This window comes from Pogoniulus pusillus, chromosome 29 (assembly GCF_015220805.1).
Source record: "Pogoniulus pusillus isolate bPogPus1 chromosome 29, bPogPus1.pri, whole genome shotgun sequence".
Lineage (NCBI taxonomy): Eukaryota > Metazoa > Chordata > Aves > Piciformes > Lybiidae > Pogoniulus > Pogoniulus pusillus.
The window spans coordinates 11,424,168-11,445,568 of NC_087292.1; the positions used below are offsets into that span (position 1 = coordinate 11,424,168).

The 21,401-nt window shown below is 46.0% G+C and overlaps 1 protein-coding gene across 4 annotated transcripts in view; it reads right to left on the reverse strand.

The window, feature by feature from the left end:
* Positions 1-1,837: 1,837 nt before the first annotated feature.
* PMEPA1 (prostate transmembrane protein, androgen induced 1) overlaps positions 1,838-21,401 on the reverse strand; it is a 51,960-nt gene continuing 32,396 nt past the window's right edge. For 3 of the 4 annotated variants that reach the window (XM_064168045.1, XM_064168047.1, XM_064168048.1), the window contains 3 exons: positions 14,400-14,554; positions 8,142-8,195; positions 1,838-8,041 (listed from right to left, as the gene is read on the reverse strand). In XM_064168045.1, the coding sequence (XP_064024115.1) occupies positions 7,493-8,041; positions 8,142-8,195; positions 14,400-14,554 (758 nt within the window). In that variant the 3' untranslated portion in view covers positions 1,838-7,492. The remainder of the gene's footprint in view (positions 8,042-8,141; positions 8,196-14,399; positions 14,555-21,401) is intronic. The other variant, XM_064168046.1, reaches the window with a different exon arrangement.

Consider the following 21,401-nt stretch of genomic DNA (forward strand, 5'->3'; position numbering starts at 1 on the left):
TCATCAAATCAACTCATCTCTCCTATGGGTTTTCCCTTGTTTCTCCCAGACAGCCCCAATGCCATCAGACTTCTGAGTGCAGTGTTGCACACTGAGTAAGCTGTTTGGATTTCTCTGTTACTCACAGTGCACAGAGTGGGGCATGTCTCCTTTTCTGGGGCAGGGGTGGTAAGTTTCCACAAGCCATGTCAGCTCCTGCAGCGCTCCCACCCCACCGAGGGTCAATTCCAGCCATGCTGGCATGCCTGTGGCAGCTGAGGCAGAAGCAAGGCTCATGAAGACTGCAAGGAAGAAGCTCATGTCTTCATTACCTGCTTGAACACACACACACACACACACACACAGACAGTTGCTTGGTTTGGTCCATACTCTGAGGCTGAAATTGAGATTTTGCTTCCTACAAGCTGTCCCATAGAACAGTCCCAACAAGGACCTGCCACCTGCCTCCTTGCCAGCCTGCTACAGTGCCATCCCAAAAGGAAACACAAAATCCAGCCCTGGAGAGCCCAGCTTTAGGACAAAGCATCACTCTTAATTGCAAATGGGCTCCAAATTTTAGCTCTAAACACTCATGTGAAAGTTGGTCAGTTGCTGGAATGAGCAAGCTGGGTTCTCTCATTTAAACTGTGATTTAGAGGTAAAAGGGCTTCGTGGCAGACAGCTCTGCAAATGGGCTGGAAGGCACCAAACAGTGGCAGAACACAGCAGTACTGCATACAGGGCATTCTCCAGTGTCTCCAAGACATCATGTCCAAGGCTCTATGATGCCTTGTAACCACTTACACCTCCAAATCATCACTCACCGATTGATCCCAGAGCTCAGACTGCAGGGGCCAGTGGCCCAGTGTCTCAAGTGGCAATGAGAACACTTTACCCCAATTCAAATGCTGCTTGTGAACCTCACCTGCACAGTAACACACTCTCCTCCAAGCAATCCTCAGCTCTTCAGGAACCTCTGGGTCCCTCAGGTCATAGGGATGGTGCCAGGCTGAAGCCACACCACTTCCCAGGTCACTGAGAGCAGGCAGGGACAATCCCCTGCCAAAAGTTTTGCCAGCCATGTTACAGCTGCTTACGTTGGGGTATGTTGAAGAATTTGGGTCTGAAGGGCTTTTAACTGGACTTGAGAGAGTATTTTGCCCAGCAGAGCCCATGGACATTGGTGGGCATTCCCTGAAGCCAGGAAGGTCCTGCTCACGAGGCAGGCAACAGTAGGGCATTGAAAGTAGGCAACTGCAGGGACAAATTAAAGTGTTCAGAATCAGGGCAGCTGCTTTCCAGTACAGCGGTGCCCCAGGTCATCTTTCCAGTAGCAATGCACAGAGGACACCAAAATAAACTGCAGCCATGAGGCAAGTGGCACAGTTCCAGGACTGGAGCCAGAGGCTTGGATTTGGTGTTCTCCTTCTTGTGCTACAATTAAGTGGCTTTCAGTCATGACTAGTGGTAGTTTCCCAACTGACCATCAGCTTGGTCTGTGCTGCAAGTAACTGGCTGTGCAGAGCATCCAGGTGTCTCACTGAAGTTCACAGGAGCTCCTTATGCTCACAGCTCCCACAGGTTGAAGACAGGTGCCCACCACTTGGCTACTCAAATGAGCTGGAGGGGCTGCTTGTAAAAGCTGGGAGCCTATCTTCAGAACTGCTGCCATTTTAAAATGGTGGTCTGCAGTCAGCCAGAAAGGACTGGGGAGACCAAGGGCTCAGGCAGAGCTGACAGCCTTCAGGTGAAGCCCAGGGATTAACTACCGCACATCCCTTAGTCCCAGGAGGGAACCCTTGGGTGAATCCCCAGGACGTCCTTCAGAAACCCCAAAAGAAAACCCCTTGCAAACAAATCGGTTTTCAATCATTTTAATGTGATCACTGCAACTTGACCACAGTCTCAGAAAGGAAAAAGTCACACAAATCATCTGTGCTTAGGATTTGAGTCAACCTACACAGTTCTTGTTGATTGACGCTTATTCAAGTTAAGACCTTCTGACCACCAGTGATGTTCTTGGCTGAAAGGCAGGGTTGCAAGAGTTGGACATATCTGTGCAAACCAGGAATGCTTCTTCTGGGATTAAAGCTGTGACACCTGCTCTACTCAAAAAGAAAACAAAGTTGTACACGCACACACGGACCGAGCATGCAAATACACCGGGAGGCAGCTACAGCTTCACGGGATAAAACACAGCATGGCAATACAGAGGTCGGCCTGTTGCTCAGAAGGCTACTTAACAAGGAAGGGGAGAAAGAAACCACACAAGAACCAACAACTGAGAACACCAATTTCTGTTTTTTGGTTTCCTCCCCCCCCCAGTATTTGAAAATAGGAAGAGCATAGGAAGAGCTTTTCAAATTACAGCGTGTTGGCAAGCCCTGATTATTTTTTTTTTTTTTTTTTGGGGGGGGGGGGGGAGGGTAGGGGTGGGATAACAAAGCAAAAAGGTGAAGGCAAATTTTCCAAAGTATTGTAAAATTTATTGTATAAGTATTGCAGCTTTTAGAATGACATAGAATTGCCACTATCGGTTACCGTTACACAAGAAGCGCTTACAACAGAGTTTTGTAAATTGGCATCAGAGTACATATTTTATACTAAAACAGCAAAATATTGATAAGTACTGCATTGCATGTGCTGTCAATAGTTTACAGAAGTTTAAACTCCAACAGAACTCAGGATACAGGACTGCCTATAACAAACTCCAAAGCCAAAGCAATGCAACTGGAAGTTTAAGAAAATATTCATACAATGAAACGTGTCTATAAGGCAGGCAAATTAGGACTTTAATGTTGTCCTTCATGAGCTTCTATAGTACAGCAAAAGTTTGAAGCGCAGTTTCTGGAAAACTTCTCTTTTTTTTTTTTTCCTTTTTCTCTTTTTTTTTGTTTTGTTTTGTTTTGTTTTGTTTTCTAGCTCTGTGTTGTACATAGAAAAATCTCTGAGCAATACAGAGACAGAAGAGATTAAAAACTCGTTCTGTTTTCACCTAGCACTGTTAATGCCACACATCTGGATTCGGTCTTCTCCCAATTCTTAGTAAAAATGTTGGGCTTTTAGTTATTTTTTAATATAGCAGTTAGTGCAATTGGATAGTTTGACACATGTACAAAAGGGTGATTCTTTCTCCAGAAAGCAATTGGATTTCTTTACACCCCCACTTAAGACAGATTGAACTTCATAATGCTTATGGAAACAACACACTAGATTAGTAAAGCTGAATCTTCAAAACGGTGACATCAAGGGTTGTGAAGGGAACATGAGCTTTACCAGTGTCAGCCCCAAATGAAACCCATCCTTCCTCACTATCCTGATCAACAAAGTCACATTCCTACCTGCAGGCCAGTAAGATCTGGGGGCACATTAAGGATGCTGTTTGCCGTACTGTAAGCTAAGAAACTCTGGAAGATTAACAACCCCTTTTAAAGCTAACATGACACTTAAAACTCCAAGCAAAAAGGCAGGCTAGGACAAGAGGTTGCTAAGCACTAGCAATGCCTTGCTGCTTCTGTATTGGCTTCAAAATAAATCATTTGTAAGGGGCCTGAATCTCTCTGCTGGCAGCTGCAAGATGCTAGAGACTCCTATGGAGCAGAACAACAACCCAGCTTCTAGTGCAGGTCTATCCTGAGCTGCATGAAGGCCAGAAGGAAACAAGTAGAGACATCAGCAAGGGTGTGCAAAGCAAAATCTCTGCCTTGGTGGCAATATGGGATGTGGGAATTCGGAAGAAATGGACCCCGAGGCAAAAAGTAACATTAAATAGTAATAATAATAACAACAACAACAATAACAACAACAACAACAATAATAAAAAAGAACAGACCATTATTTCTAAACACCCATTCAGAACTTGGAGTTGATCTGAGCCCCAGATCTGGTGTCTGCACTTTAAATACAGTTCTTGGGACTGCAAAGCAGAGGGATGGACAGAAGAAAAGACCAAAAGATGACAACTTGGCTCTGTCAAGGTGGACTTGAGTGGCACCCACTGCCTGGGACCCAGGGCTACCCTGCACAGGGGCCATGGCTGCTCCCTAGGGAGCTGCACCAGCAGTGGGAAAGGTGGGAGCTCAGTTTGTGTTTGTGGACTGAAAAGCATCAGTTGATGAGCCACCTCGTTTCACACTCAGCCAATTCCCCAAACTAGAGAAAGAGATTAATGGAACTGGACCCAGGAACACAACAAACTGATCATTCAGCTGCAGATGCTTGGGCTGATGCTTGACAAATGAAAGCTCACACTAGGACTAGACTGGGGAAAGAGAAGAAAATCAGGAAAAACTCCCAAAGAATCAGTTGAAATTTTGAGGACTTCAAAGCACGAGTTGGGTTTAATTGCACTGCATTTTCAGACCCTCTCCCATTACCTTTTCATGCCTTCTCAGCCCCTACCCCACCTCCCTGACCTCTCTGGGGGTTTGGTGGCCAGGGGACAAGACAATCTCCAGTCTCCACAACACCTCCTTATTCACTGCTCATTTTTACACGTGTGATGCATATTCCACCCAAAACCTGCTGAGGTAACCAGGTTTTTCATAGCAAACAAACAAACTAGTTCAGATCACAGAGCACCCCACCCACCCCCCAAAAAACCCCGACCCCACTATTCACACATTTTGGCTCAAGAGGGCAGTAGATATTCTATTTCGGTTTCTCTTTTGGTTGGTATCTCATTTACAATATCCACCGATTTCCTACCTCCCTGGGCAGGACAATGTGCATAAATGTGTTCAAGTTCCCTTACAAACGGTGGGAGAAGAGCAGCAGGAGCAGCCTGCGTGGCCAGGCACAGGGAGCTGCTCCGGGAGCAGGCAGAGCTGCTGGGAAAGACGGGAAAGGAAAGTCAGATGCAAGGTCCAAAGGAGCAAGAGACCAGACGCTGGTTACTTGTGACGCTAACGATGATTTTTGTTCTCCCTTCTCTAAAAAGGGAGGGTTACTGTTTCTTTAATAAGGCACTAAATAGACATGTTACATAAAGGAAAGATACAGTTCAAAAACTTGTACAAATTCACCAGTTTGGTACCTTTGAGGACAAACTAGATTTATTCCTTTGCAAGACATTTTTTTTTGTTGTTTTTAACTTTTTTCTCTTTTTTTTTTTTCCTTCTTTTTCTTTAGGTCATCAAAATTTAGGTTTACACGACTGTAAAGCTATGAAGATTTCAAGAGCTGTGGAAAAGCAGTTTGAAATATTGAGAAGGTACAGGACTATTTCTAGGCAAAAGTAATAATTAAAACAAAAAAAAAGGCAAAAAAAAAAATAATGATCAAACTTCAAGTTCAGCTACTCATCATCTCCTTTAAAATACATATAAATATTGTTCAAATGGTCAGAACTTCAAAACCGTTCTCATGGTTGGTTGTGGGTTTGTTGGGGTTGGTTTTGATTTGTTTTCTTTCAAGTAATAGAAAAGTCGCTTAAAAACAATAGTTATTGCCTTTATATCTTTCATTTATGTCACTCTACTAGATAGCATCCTGCAGAAAATGAAATCGCACCTCCTTGTAAAAGCTTTGCACTCTGTGGTTCCCACACCGACCCCTCCTCGCACCCCAGCGATGCTCTCCCGGCCAGGGGCCAGGACCAGAGTTTTGCCCTTGCGCTTTCTCTCGCCCTCAGGGTTCCCACTCGCTCGCTCCGTCACGTACACCTTCACCACGAGGGTGAAACACCTACCAGACACCTACACCATACAAAAATGTAAACAATAGCATAGTAAGACAAAATGCTCCCAAAAGCAAGATAAATTAAAGGACACACAAGAGGCGGCGGGCGGGAGGGCAGGTGGGACCGTGCTGCTGCGCATGAGGACACCTTCAGAAGAGGTAAAGGGGGTTTGCTTCTAAAGCATTAAGCGTATTTCCGTAGCCTTTAGTTCATACATCACAGAAGCAGATTCACTGCCATCTACTGTATCTGACACCTCTTTAGCTAGGAAAACAAAGTAGAAAGCAGCGATGACCAGAGGCGGCCCCAGGGGCGGCGGAGCTGCGAGGCACGGCTGCGTCTGCTCATCCCAAGCAGAGGTTTGAGAGGCTAACACAAAATGCAAAAGACTGAGCACCACCACAGCATTCGGCTCGTACTTTCCATGAGATATTTCAACCCTAGCTCAAAGGCAGCCAGCGGGCACGGCCCCATTGACTTGCATTAGCTTCTAGAATCACCACTAGCTCCGAACGGGGCCCTTCGGTTGAACGCTGTAAGAGAAAAAAAAAACCCAAACAAAACACAAAACCAAAAACCGCTTTGTTCCTTCAGAAACAGACCTTTATTCTGATCCCCACCACCCCCACCCCCACCCTGCTCCAAAAACTTAAGAGGTTGTCCAAAAAAAAAAAGAAAAAAATCAAGTCATTTCTGCCTGCTTCAGTCACCGCTGACTGCCGGGAGCAGGGAGCTTTTGTTTCACCTTTTCTTACTCGGATAATCCTACCAGATGACACAGACACACACACCCCAACTCCTCTTGCTTTGTAGGGAATGTATTAAAGCCGTGACTGGCGGCAGCCACACGCAGGGGCTCTGGAAATTAAGGATTTGCATAAGATGCAGCCTTGCTCACTGCTCCTCTCAGGGCTGGCATCAGCCATCTTCCACCCCCTTCCAGCTACACTTTGTTCTTCACTTCGACATATATCCCTTAACAGGTTCATGGTAGACATGATAGAGGCTTTGACCAACACAAGCACTGACATATTTATATTAAAAAATAGTGCAAAATTTCGACATTTATATAAATAACTCTAAACCCCTGCTTTTGATTTTTTTTTTTGTTGGTTTTTTTTTCCTCTTTTTTTGTGGTTTTTTTTTTTTTTTTACAATGTTAATACAGGATTTTTGAGTTGGCAATCCAAAAAAAAATGCCATTTTTCTTCTAGTTCAGAAAACAACTCTTTTTTTTGTGTGTTTTTTTTGTTGTTTTGTTTTTTGTTTTGTTTTTTCTTTTTTCAATAGGCCTCTTCTAATACAAAAATACTCCTGCTCCTTACACATACACTTTTCTCTTATTCTTTTTTAATATATATTTATATATTTATATTGCAGATCTTTAAACAAAATGGTTTTTTTTTTTGTGCAAATATTTTGTCTTTAAAGATAAGTGAAATAATCAAACAAACAAACAAACAAAAAAAAAAGCATTCACACACAGCTCGACTAGAAACAACAACCAAAAAAAAACAAACCCAACCAAAAAAAAAAAAAACCCAACCAAAACCAAACAAACAAAAAAGGACTACAGTTGATTTTTTTTTTTTTCCTTTTTTAAACGTCTAGACACAGCTCAATAAAGAAATGTTTTTGCAAGCTTGGTAGGCTTGTGCATTCAGACCAGACATAACAAGTAAATATTTATACATGGAGAGATGGGGAAGGGCTTTTTTTTTTCTTTGCTCATCTTCCTCAACTCTCTCTCTCTCTCCTTTTTTCTTTTAACGAGAAGTGCAGAGTGTTTCATTTACTTTCTTGCCTTTTTTTTTTTCCTCCTTTTGTTTTTTTTTAAAAGGGGTGCCCTTTTTGTTTCTCTTTCTCTTTGTTCCACACGGTTGTGCTCTCAAGGCCATTGATTTGTGAATGATGGAGTCTGTTGCCCTCCAAGATGGAGGGCACCCCATTGTTGTTCTGCTGGTGCTGGTAAAACGTTGACCCGGGGTAGTGCCCTATCACCTCGCTGTACGTCGGCGGCGGTCCCTCCATCCTGCCATTGCTCCCATAGCAGGTCGCGCTGATGCCAGAGTTACTGCTGGGGGGACACGGCCCCCCATACACTGAGTTATCTATCAAGTCACTGTCGAAGATGGTTCTGTTGGGGGGGGCCCGGACCGACTCTCTGTTGAGCTCCATTTGCTGCTCTGGGTCTCGCAGCTGCAGCGTGCAGGGTCCCTGGTATGGAGGGGGCTCCTCGCCATCTGACAGCGAGATGGTGGGTGGCAGGTCGATCTCGTGCTGCATGTAGGGGTAGGTTGGCTGGAACCTGTTAAAGCGGTCCCTCTGCAGAAAGGATGGCACTGCCAGGCGGTCGCTGGGTCTTGGAGTGTAGATTTGCTGCTGAAAGGGAGATAAAGAGAGAAAAGAGGGAGAGAGGCATGAGATGCTGCACCCCGCTCAGCAGGAAATGCCGTGGCACCCGTGCCCGCATCACCCTCACCTCTGCTATTCCATTCCCCGACACGGTGCTTTCCGAAGGCCACAGGCTTCCCTCCTGCATGGGAAAGGAGAAGAGAGGGCTGAGTGAGTGACTGCCAGCAGTGTGATAAGCTCCTTCTGCAAACGCCTCATGCCAGGCTTCATCCTGCACCAGAGCCCAGGTAAGACCTACTGCTGCACATCCCTGCCCAGGCTGCAGCAGCTCTAACAGGTACCATCATATATGCTGGGTATCAGAGAGGCATGTGCTAGGGGCATTAGTGTAGCATCACTGAAAACAACACTTCCGAGTAGAATTTCCCTCCATTTTCACCTCCGTTTGTACTGAATAGATCACTTGCACAATGAATGATGAGAACGACACCGGCAAACAACGCTCTGCAGACTTCCCCCCTCCCACCCACACCCACCCAGCATGTTTCTCTCTCTGGTTCAAACATGCCAAGGGAGTATTTTTTTAAACTGTGATCCGTGAGCTGTGGGTGATTCACAAGACAGCAGAAAATGCTCCATGAAATAATGACAAGAGTTTTTTAAAACAGAAAAAACCTGACACCCACATTCTGATGCACACAATCAAGGAAAGCATGGGAAAACGTAGATAATAAGCGAATAACCAAATGTTAAGCCTAATTTTGATTTAGCTAAAAAAACCCCAAACCACAGAAATCTGTGGCAACAAGATGGTTCCAGTGTATTTTTTTCTCCAAAAGGATAAATGGTCCTTGGCTTAAGCAGCCTGAAGAGCTGTGTTCTAGAGGTTTCCTTACATTGCAAGCGTCACCCTGATCCTGCAATCCCAACCTAGGCACCAACAACCCCAGGCAGGAGAACAACACAAGCCAATTTCCCCCCAAACCATGAGATTAGTTTACAACTCATGATCAGAACAAACAAATAAAGGTTCTTCCCATTTTTTGTCACCCTAGACACTTCTGCCTTAAGAACTAAAATATTTAAACATTGCTAATATTCACATGGGGCAGCATCCCTCCCGGGCAGGGCTGGAGGAAAACAAGCCAGAAGGCTCCTCATTATAACCTGGAATAGCTGGCACTTGCCAGTTCCCTGCAGGTGACTCTCCAGTGCTGGCACAGGCAAAACTATTTACCACCAGTAACTAAGTAAATGCCAAAGGTGTTTCTTTTTCCCCTTAAGGTGTTCCACCCAAAGGCCATTCTCAAGTCCACCCTAGGCAGCAGGGATGACAGGAGAAGCAAACCACAACCTCTCCCACTATGAGAGGACCGGTTTCTTTAATAACCCTAGTGACAATCTGGGCAGCCTGGTGTCCCCATGAAAGCTTGTTAAAAGCTGCAATGGTACCACAGCTCCACAGACATCTTCACTGATAAAGTCATAAAGGACTCTGCCCGCTGACACTCCCTGAACCTTGCCCAGCTGTGAAGCACATGTGGCCTCATCCCAGACTGCGGCATGCAAGGGAAAACACTGCTGCATACCTTTGCATCTCTCAGCAATAAGCAGATGATGCTCCTCTCAGAAGCATCATCCAAAGCCAACAGCCTGAGGGTGTCCCTTGGGCTGAACCAGCCCAAGTCCCACAGTAGAAGCCTCAGCACTGGAGCATCCCAAGACATCATCCAACTGCCCGAAACACAGCATATATCTCTCTAAACCAGACACACATTATATTCCCCCTCCTCTCTTTTCCTTCTCTATTTTTTCTCAACTTCAGAATATATTTTCTCTTGTGGTGTCACACTTGGTATCAGATATGGAGAGAATTCCATCAGGTTCCTGTTTGTGAAGCTCAGCTCCGCACATAAACCTCAAGGCAGTCCTGTTGCCAGTGCAAAGAAAACAGTGATTTGTATGGAAATGAGAGAGCCCAGATTCTTTCCACTCCTCAGAGTTTTTTAGAGAGCACCTCCTCAGAGCAGAGGCTAAGTGCTGCAAGACCAGCACTCTGTCAGCTACCGCTAATGAAAGTGCTGACTGTGTGCTGCACAACACCAGGTTCCACATAGACTTGAGACTTCAACATGCAACTCTTCACACAGGCATCAACTGCTTGATCTGGTCCATTTTACACACACTCTTGCCCACAGAGATAGTTTGCAGTCAAATTCCCCCAGCAGCCAAAAGCCTCCAGAGGAACTGCATCTGCCACAGCTTAAATCCTCACTTCTAAACCCCTGCTCAGCCATGGCACTGACACCAAAGGAACAGGGAGGGTTTCCAACACTGCCACACACGCTGCCAGCCCTTCACCTCATCCCAAAGGATGTTGAAGCAGTGGGCAGGAGCAGGAAGCACTCCAAAAATTCTATTTACTTTGCCATGCCCCCATGGCAGACTTCCTGAGCAGCGAGTACCCCACTGCCTTCTGCTAGATGTTTTATATTTAACTTGGCAGTGGGCAGTGCCATGGCAATATCCCATCTGCTTCCCCCTTTCCTGGGAGTGATGTCAGCTGGCTCCCACGAGGGTGGCTGTATCCCAACACTTCCCGGCGCGTGAGGCATTGCTGTCCTCAGCTGGGGCTTCCCACTGCAGCAGGGAGGGCACACACACCCTTATGGGAGCTGCTCCACCCAGAACATTCCCTACTCCTAAGGGCCACCTCACCCAAAGGCTGTACCCAGATGTTAAGGAGAAGTCTCTGGCTCACACAGTGGCTCATCTGTTTGTACAGATGAGGTCCAGGAATGATGCTCCAGGCAAAAACATGGGGGCAAGAGTGGCAAACTAGTAGGAACAGCACACTCGCTGCTCGCAACACCAACCCTCTCTCTCACACATCACTGTGACGGGAGTCTGGGTAAAGGCTACTCTCTGCCCAAAACTCAACAGTGGGATTAAAATAGCTGGAAATCAGTAGTGAGAGGGGGGCAAAGCCTCAGAAACAGAAAACACTCTTCTAGACTTCTCACTTCAGTCACGGGATGGCTACATGGCCCAACCACACTGCCCTACGATGGAACATCACTGCTGTAAATCCTCACTTTGGGGCTCTCCTCGCTTACCTCCGACTCTCAGAATATTTAAGACTTGAATTAATCTCAACAACGGCAGAGCCTAGGAAGCTCTGGTTTTCTGAAACAAAAGCTGAGACTCTGCTGTCTATTGAGCAAGACAGCTGCAAAAGCCTCCACAAGTATTCCAGGACTCACTGCTGAACCTAAAACTACTTTTCACTTTCTCTTTAGAGATCAACTTCTATAGAACTGCTTGTTTTAGGAACATCAGAGAATTTTCTCTGTACAGCTGCAGGGTGCAGATGACAGCTCTCAGCCTTCAGGAGGACTTGTATTTTCCATAATAGGTGACAACAGTGTGCTTAGAAATTGAATCTAAACCACTTTTTGAGGGGAAGTGGGATACTACTGTTCCAAAGGTTTAGGGACAGTGTCATCCTTTCTGCAAATGAAGTCTTTGGTAGCATTTCTTAAATATTCTTAGTTCCAGAAGGTACTTTTTATAACAAGACAGATTAAGCACAGCGAGACCAGTGATGGAGAAACGCATGACCTAATAGAAAAATTCCTTTCTAGCAAGAAGAGCATTAAAGTATCTTTAGGGAAATCAGTTTCTCCTTCACTTGTAATTTTTGAGCTACAACCAAAAAAAGGACATCTCGGGCAGACCTAGCAGCATCCTGACCATGAGATGAACTACTTTAATATTTCAAAAGATGAGAAGTGTGCGTGCAGCCCTGGTGCCCATCTGTGGTCACGACAGCAAGATGAAGTTTGGGATTTCAAAAGCCCAACGCCAGTTCACTGCAAGTTTAATGCACTACGTGAACCGGCATCCTGTTCAGCGCAGCCTCTGCCTGCCAGCCCTTGGCGCTCGTTTAGCCTGGAGCTGGTCTCTACAAAAAGACACACTGTGCTGAATGCCAGAGGAGACACCGTGAAGATCTTTATCATGATTGATGCCACTCTAATGAGCTTCCTGCTTAGCACAGGATGGGCTTTCCCTGTCCCATCAGGAGAGCGCTTGGGCCACAGGGAAGCCTGGCTGCCACTCTATCACTGCTATACTGACAGGGGCAAGGAGAGGAGGAGAATTATAAAGAGTGAGGAAAAGAAAAAAAACAAACCCAAAATGGTACATTCACATTTCTCTCCTGAATAACCAAATGTTAAGCCTAATTTTAATTTAGCTAAAAAACATCTGAGAAAGATTTTAAGATACTGTGACCTCACTAAGGTCTGGCAGAGGTAAACCTTTGCTGAAAAGCCATTTAACCACTGATGTGTCTGAAAGCTGACTACATAACGGAGCTGGCTTGCTGTGGAAATTTTTGCCTGGTGAAATCTGAAATAAGAAAAAAACCCAAAACACTGAGAAGAGAGAAAAAGGCATTATCACTTAAACAGTCGACCCAAAACTTGTTCAATCTCCATGTGATTTTCTCTTCTCTTTCCATGCTAGCCTTCCTTCTTAAAGAAACTAAACCCCAGGCCATTCAAGAAATCAGAAATGTGTATATTAAAATAAAAAAGGCTTGATCTGGTACTTGCTTTGAAAATGTAAATGGAAACATTTTGGTATTGTTCAAGGAAAACACTCTGGACACGATGAAAGAGGAAAATATCTGAAAACTGAAAAACAACCTTTCTGCTGTTTTTAATAATTCACGTGCTTGGGTGCCCACATTCTGCTACTGCTGGAATTCCATCTGCACAGGATGGTAAGAAGAGACCTAAGATTTTTATGAGTCCAGGAGCAGCAGGGATCCGTGCAGGGGGTTTAGCTCTGCTCCCTAAAACAGGCAGGTGCCGGAGCAATCGCCACCCTTGCTCTGGCTGGTTAAACATAGGATCCAGGCACTCACACTTGGATCTTATTGCACAGCACCAACAAACTGAGCTCACTGTTGTGCCTTCTGGAGTTGTGCTTCACAGCCCACAAAACAAGGGGACCTTTAATTGAGCTCAGGGTGGACACAGCTTCCTCCCTAATGGGTGTCTTCCTCACTTTGGCACTGAGTGTCCAATAAGGGATCTTTATTAGCTGTGAGCAACGCAACAAAAAGAGCAGCTATGGAGCAGAGGGACAGCTGTGCCCTGGGCATCTGCTTGCTGGAAAGCCTTCTACAGCACTGAACTGAAAGCTTATTCAATAAAAGATGTTAGATCTCTCTCCCTCTCTTAGGGTAAAAAAAAAGGCAGAAAAAAAAAAAGAAACACAACAAAGACAAAATCGAAGGGAAAAAAAAAGGGAGGGGGGGAGGAGAGCAAAGGAAAGAAAGCAATCCCAGTTTTTGATCTTTTTCCTGCAGTGAGCATGGGTTTGATATAAGACCCACACAGACCACCACAAGGCAGCACTGGTGTGCTCAGCCTGCCCTGGAAGCCTGCAGAGAAGGCTTGAAGCAGTGACCTTGAGGAAGCCCTATCGTTTTAAGGAGCTTTAAGATCCTTCAGGGTGAACGTTAAAAAAATAGAAAGCATCAATGCAAGACATGCCTGCGCTGAAGACAGAGCCACAGAGGCAGCTGTGAGTAGTACATGCTCACCCTCTAAGAAAATGCCTTTCCTCTACGGGATCTTGTAAGCCTCTTGGAGCTGCTGCATTTGAGAAAACTGCATAACCAACATCTGCCTCCAGGCTGCAGAGGCTTGCCCTAGAGTTCCTGTCAGAGGTACAATTAACATGTTTCTCCTTGGGCTTTTATGAAACAGCCTGGATTACACAGCCTACTGAGCACCCCCTTGGAAAGGTTTCTGCTTATCTAGCTAACAAGTGTCTTCTGACTCCCCCACCACAGCAATGGCAGCATCACTGGTGAAAACTGGAGAAAGTCTTTCAGCATTTCCCATTCTCTACAAGGCAGACAAGAAGTTTTCACACAGTCATTTGAGACTCTCCAACTGGAACCACAGAGGTCTTAATAGCCTGGGGCTGTTAAAAGGAGCTGAGGGTACACAGTGCTTTCAGAAATCAGACATACTAAGAACAGGCTTGTGCAGTTACAGTACTGATGTCAAGTCCGAATTGCAGAGCTCAGGAAAAGGCAGAGGCTCTGGCTGCCCACATACAGCACTCTAAAGAACCACAGGTATCTCTAAAAGCTCCTCCCTCTCCATAACTGAGAGGCAGAAGATGATGCCAAGACTCAATCTGGCGGGTGTCTCTTCTTGCAGTTCAGTCTCTTCATGCACCAGGTGGTACATGGGCAAGCACAACCTATACGAATGCCTTTGGCTCTCATGCTCCCCCAGTGTCACATCATTTGGCAATTGGGACAGGAGGATGTGGGCTGGAAGAGCAGGGTGTGACTTACTGATGAGAGGTTCTCGTCTCGCCGCCTCCCCTGGCTGTGCCGGCTGATGAAGGATCGTGCAGAGAGTTTGTAGTGGTTCAGCAGACATGTGATCACCACCACCATCACCATCATCACCACCACGATTATGATTATCTGTACAAACTCCAGCTCCGCTGCAAGAGAGACAGACAGACTTTAGGCCACCAGAAAAAGCAACATGTAATTAGCAGAAGAACAAGTAAAGCGGCTGAGATGCCAATGACATCACTGTGTCCTTCCCCTAAAAAGCTCTCACATGCCTACGTGGGCTCTGAATGCTTCAAACTCAGCTACTTAATAAAAAACTGATTAATTCACTTTTTCAGTGCCACAGAAGAGTCTCTGGGAGGAATTGGTAATGACAATCTGCAAAGCAGAGCGCTTCCAAGCTACAATGCAGACAGGACTTCCAGAGCCCTCCCAGCCACGTACAATGTGCTGGATGCCCCCACCACACCAAACCAGCAGCTCTGGGCCATGAAGCCATGAATCAGCACAATTCATCCTAATGAAGCAATTTAGCTAAAGAGAAGCTGAATTTCTACAATTCTTTTCCTATCACCACCACTTCTTCCTCCAGAGAGGACCAGACTGAAGTCTTCTCTAGCAGACTCTTGAACCAGGCACACATGCCCTTTGTTACAGGGTTTAGACAGTGACACAGGAAGCACAGAGCATGGCACAACACAGCAGGCATTGGCACTGGCAGCCCCCCTCTCCTAAAGCCAGTCCACCCCACCAGAGGGCACAGGCAGGGAGACCTCCCGCATTTTGGTGAGATGCCAGATGGGCATGATGCAGCTGCCCACGGGGGCCACATCGCGGAGCTCCAGACGGACATCCCTCGGCTCAGGGCTCAGCCAGCTGACAGTGGCAGCTTGAATGGCTTGAACTGGCATAAAGGAAAACTGCCAAAAATCCTCCAAACAAGCAAGAACAAGCAAACAACAGACTGGCCGGTTAACTCCGGAGACACTTGGCAGGAGGCAGCAAGAAGCCACTCCTAAAATTTCCTAAGGAAATAACTCCTCACACATCTCTGAGGCTAAGGAAAACTGAGTCCTGTAGGCAAATTTGTGCCGGAGTCATTATTTCCATGCGCTGACACCCAGGGCACAGATGCCAGCCTGAACCAGCTGGTTGCTCCTCACAAGCCCCCTCAAGCCAGCAGTGCCCGTGCCTTGCCATGCCTAGAACCAAGCCTCACACCACTCAGACCAGCTGGGGTTGCTTCTGCTGAGTCAGGCAGAATTTCTACCTTTTTAATGGAAACTCTTCTCTTAGCAGGTGGCACTTAAGTGCCAGTAAAAGCAAATAAATGCCAAGAAAACAGTCCAGGTGGTGAGTGCTGCCAGTTACCTTGGAATTCATTCTGCTAAACAGCAGCTATTTCTGCCACTACCCAAAATGCTTAACCAGCTCTGCCCACCACCTTGAAAAAGCAGAATTATGCTTTCAAAGCAGAAGCCCTAAAGTTAGGTGCATGAGCGAGTTGGAGCTCACATACTTCCAGCACCCCATAACTCTAAGACTACACGTAGGGTAGGAAGAGAGAGATTAAAGGCCAAGCATTGCAGAGGAGTTTTGCCTTTACAATGCCTTTTAGTTAAAGGCACCTTCTTAAAAGAGGAGCTCTGGGTCTTTCACAGCAAGCCCAGCAAGTTGCCCAAATATCACTGTGAGGAGAAGAGCCTAGAAAAAAAACACCTTCCCAGCAAAGTGTGAGCCAGCCCCCAAGCAGCAGCTGATGGAAACACAGGTGACCAGACCCAAGGGTTGCCATGGGTGCCCTGTGCTGGAAGAACCGGCTGAAATGGGAGCCCATTTCTTCTAAGCACAAATCAAACCAGCCAGGCACACAAACACACCAAAACATAAAAGGCTGAGAAAATAGATCACTGCAAAATCATTTGAAGAAATAGGCACAATGAGCATCTCCACACAGCTCCCCTGGGTGCTCTCCAGGTCACACACAAGAAGCTAGACCCCAAGGGGACACTGACACGAAGCCTCTCTGCTCACCTACATGTGGGCAGCAGAGCCCAGAGGCTGGGGAGCAGCGACTTCTTCTTGTGGAATTCATTACAGAAAAGAAAAAAACAAAACAAAACAAAACAAAACCCAAACAAAACCAAAACAAAGAAGGTACCAAGGATTTTAGGAAAGTGAGTCAATTTAGCCTGAAAATGCAGTATATGCTTTGGCCACAGTAAGAAAACACAAGAAAAAATATAAATGAGACCAGTGATGGAAAACTTCCCTTTCCATTAAAAGAGACTATATTTCTGAAGATAAACAAGATTGATAGTTCTACGGGAAAGTTCCTTCCCTAAGATGAGAGGTGCCTTAAATGAACCAAACCTTACTAAACTGGTCACAGTACTTTAGTGACACAGGTGAAGCTCTGGCCATCAGGAAGCGCTGCCCCAATTCCTTCCTAGGAAGGAAAACACCAGATGTGTCATCTACAGAAGACCTAAGCCAAGCTTCCTGCACACACACACAGACATATAATGAGCAGAAGCTTAACAGAAGAAAGGGTGGAAACTCTGTCATCAATGACCTGGGTTAACACGCTGCTGTGACCCATCCCCATTCAGCCTCAAATGCTCTTCTGTCTGGCTCTGGGACTCCTGTAACTCAGGTGTTACACTACAGCTGCCAAAAGGTGCCACAGTAAAGCACAGGATGGGCACGGAATGAAGGGCACAGCAAGGATGCTCCTACTGGTCCATTTCTCCCATTTTCTCCTGAAGCTTATCATGGACCCTCTCAGGGACCACAGGGTGAGTCCAGGAGTTACAGGCAGTGTTCAAACCCTAAGTTACAATCTAGTCTTACACCACCACGACAATCACACTGCTGTTATCAACATAAGAGCGATTTTAACACCTCACTGTGTGGGAGGAGGGGGAACAATTCATCTGCAAATTAACATTCTGTAAACAGCCTGGGTCAGATGTGTCCCAGTGCTAAAACCTGATCAGGTACCCCTGTTTGGGCTTTGGTTGTTTTGTGTCAATGGTCTCACTCTTCTCCAATCTCCTTCATCAGCATGGGGAAGTGAACAGCTCGCTCACTGCAATGGAGCGCACCTACCTGCGTCCAGCAACACTGCTGAGGGCTCAAACGTTTATGCATCATATAGAAGAAATCTATCTGGCCCAGTATCGCCTTAGGTGGTCTGTGTACACACGAGGAGACCAAACCCACCAGGAACCTCTGCCCTCTGCACCAGCAGGAGATCAGAGAAGAGCAAGGGGCTCCGAGTTTTGCTCTACCCTCAGCATAGCCCATGAGGAGCACGCACAGCCTCCCAGGGCCCAGCAGCAAACACATCAGGTGCTTTGAAATGAGCTTTAATCCCAAGAACGTAAACGTTGCCAAATCTGGCCTTTGGAAATCAAAAACAAACAAACAAAACCAAAGCAAGACTCAAGCCAAAACAAAACAAAAAGTCCCACACACTCAATTTGCGCTTTTCAGTTTTCAAGCGATTCATACCCACTTGAGGCACCAAAGCTTCTGCCAGTTCTCCCTCTGTTTGAACTTGTCTTCATGGGCTTCAATTTGCAGAATGGAGAAAGAAACCCAGAAACCACCACACTGGAGTGCTGGATATACTCAGTAAGATTTTATCCAAGCAGTTCAGTCAAACTAATGAAGAAAGATCATTAAACCCCCCAAACTTTGGGTTAATACATTTATTATACCAGCGCAATTCAGCTGCTATGCTAATAAAAAAGCCTTTGGGGAACAAAAAACCAAGCCAAACTGCAAAGCACATAATTTATAATTCTAGTGGTGTTCTTAAACACACGCACACACACACACCAAAACAAGAAAGAAAATATACTCAACGCATTTTGTATTTGGCTTCCTAATCATTGTCACTTTTCAATTAGAAGAGACCTCATTCCATTTCTCTCTGTAATTTTCCCCAAGGGAAGTGTTATAAATGCACTAGGCTGTACAAGATGGGCATATTCAGCCTCCAAATGCAAAGTAAGGTCACACTCATTTAATTTTGCATAATTTTTCTTCCAGAATGCATTTCAAACTAACAGGTTCAGACACCACATTTGAGTGACACAACCTGCTTTTCTGTATTTTCTGTCTAGACGCTGCAGCTTTGGAAGTTGGTCAGCATGCGTGCAAACGTTTTGCAACTAAGCATTTTCCCCCCAGATTCTCACAATCCTGAAACTGGATGTTCGTGATCAAGTGAAATCACTTGTCACATCCCATTCTTCAAGCTGGTTACTCGCCTGCCACTTTAAACCACGTATGCCCTTGAAGAGGGGTTTCACAGCATTACATGGGTGACAGGAGACCTTCCCAAAGCCTGCGGACCCCACAACACGCAGGCCGTGTCTGCTCTCCTGTTCAGAGGGCTTTCTGCAGGAAGGCAGCACATGCCCTTGCTGCCCAGGCTGCTGCCTGCCCACCAAGACAACGAAACTCTGCAGAGTCTGGAATGTATGAAAATAGCAGCTGGCTGGCAACCGGTGCCAAGGCTGCAGCACCTCACTGGCACGCCGCTCAGGGTGCCTAACCGCACCGAAGACCACGGTCAGAGCTGAACAGAAGGAGCTGCAAAAAGGTCCATCCCGGAGCTTCCTCCATTGACTGTGGATAAAATGCTCAGCACTCAGGCATTTATAATCCATTAATGTTTTTGTTAAGAGGGAGAGCTCAGCCAGTGGTGACACTGGGAGCACTGAGCCTCTGCACACACACTGGCAGCAAGGGAGTTGAGGCTATGGTACACGTCAAATGCATTCCCTTACTTCTTACAGCTGTACTACAGTTCATAAAATGCTTACTACAAACTTTATTAATGCTCTTCCTTCTGCACAGAGTATCACTGCTGAAGACAAATGCTCCAAAGTGCTGGCAAGTGAGGGGAAAAAAAATACACCTGCATTTTGCTGCAGTAATGACAGGTATTCCAGCTATTTACATTTATTTACAAGTGGACACAGCAGCCTTCAGAGAAGGTCTCAGCCAAGATGATCTCAGCTTGTGACCAGGTGTAATACACATGTGCAGGACAAACCAGTTATCTTTAAACGTCAGTTACGGTTTCTATACAACTTCTCACACATACCATGTGAGAAGTGATGGAAAGTGAAATTACTCGAGAGACAGTGGCTAAGTTGAATAAATGTAGCTGCACTAGCTACAATCTCTAAGGAAAAAAAAAGTGTAAGAAAGAAAAAGGACCATCATAAATGTTGTGGTGCATCCTGCTGAAAGCCAAGTCTGGTTTGCTGAGACAAAATTAAAGCAAGCAGAGAATCCCCTACAGAATACGTTGCTTCTCCCTGTGTTCACTTTCACTTCCTCTGGGTATTTTTATCATTAAAAAACCCTTAGTTCTGACTTGAAACAGATTGCTGGGACAGTTCATGCACGATGAGTCCAATCACAAGCTCACACAGACTATGAAAAATACACTCCTAAGGGTGTGGAGAAAAATCTGCTGCTGATTTTATCTTCTGGTGCTCAGTATCAGGCAACCCCAAGCCTTGCTTCACTCCAGACGGGACAAGATGCCTCCTGAGCAAGCCCTGTTGTTCTAAGTTAATGAGACATCAGTTAATTTTTACCCAGAAGGAATGGGACATGCACCTCAGGTTCTGGATGCTCCTGTGATGGTCTGTCAGCACCAGAGCCCCATTATCACTCATTCTATTCAGCATTCTTTGGGAAAATACATCCAGAACTGTGTTCTGAGGTTGCTCTGTGTGCCTGACAACAAGGAAAGGTTATAAAAAGAGGCAGGCAAAGACTTCATCAGGCTTTGGGACTGCTGGCCACAGCCCTGCCACTATAAGGAAGCATTACCCCAACACCTGCAATAGTACAAGTCACAGAAAAGGCAAAAAAGTAGATTTAAAATGAAAACTTAACTCTGGTGGTTTCACCTAATCTAGAAAAACCCAAAAGGAAGTGAATAAGACTCAGGGAGCTTAAAAAGTGGCTAAGAACAATGCAGATTTTGCTATTTCAGAAGTTTCAGAGAACTATGGCAACAGCACTTCCCCCCTGAATCACCATCACTGCCCACACGGCTCCCATCAGCCAGGCTCTGGTGTTTGACTTGCTCTTAGGATTTAGTCCATCACAGTGCAAGGATTATCTTGCCGAAGACCCACCACAAACACCTGCAATCCAAGAAAAGAGTCCTTGTCTACACTGGGACACTACTCTGCAACCCAGTAGAATGGAAATTTCCAGACTGGCCATTTTCCATCATGCATAGGGACTACTTTTAATTAAACATCACTTGTGTTCCTAGACAAACATTCTGTAAGTGCCCAATGCAAGAGCTCAGGAACCCTGCTGCAGACCTCTGGTCTTCAGTTTCTCAAACACAACAGGTTTTACACCAGAACAGAAGAGGATTGCTTTTGTACAGGGATTCCTCCTGCTGCCTAAAAAGGCTCACTAAAATGGGCAGAAACAGATTGAGACTTCTTCAGCTTTACTGTTGGAAGTACAAAGAGATGCAACCGGGTCTTGTACCCTGGGCAGCATCTCTGCAGCTTTCAGAAGACACAGGCTAAGGATGACTTCAAATGGCAGGTAGCTTGAGCATCCTGATCCCACTCTGCCCCTGCAGTGCTCCTGACCACCCCAGCAAGGCCTGCAGGTGCCCACACAGGGTTTTACAGCAAGGCATTGCTCACAATTGTGGGCACACCATGGCATCCCTCCCTGCTCAGGTGGCAGAGCCATAGCCTATGGATGAAGTCAGCACACAGAAACAGGGCAGAAGAGTGGGGAAAGGTGCAATTAAGGTCACCAAGAAGTCAAAGAGGACATGCAGCTGGAGCAAAACCTGGCATGGAAGATGCAGCACAGTGAGGTGGAGGATTGCTCACCCTGACCCCGGGCACCTAAATCAGATGCCAAGCGGTTGAAGTTTTCCTCTGCGTCACTCAGCCCAGGAACAAGACCCAGCTCTGACTCAGC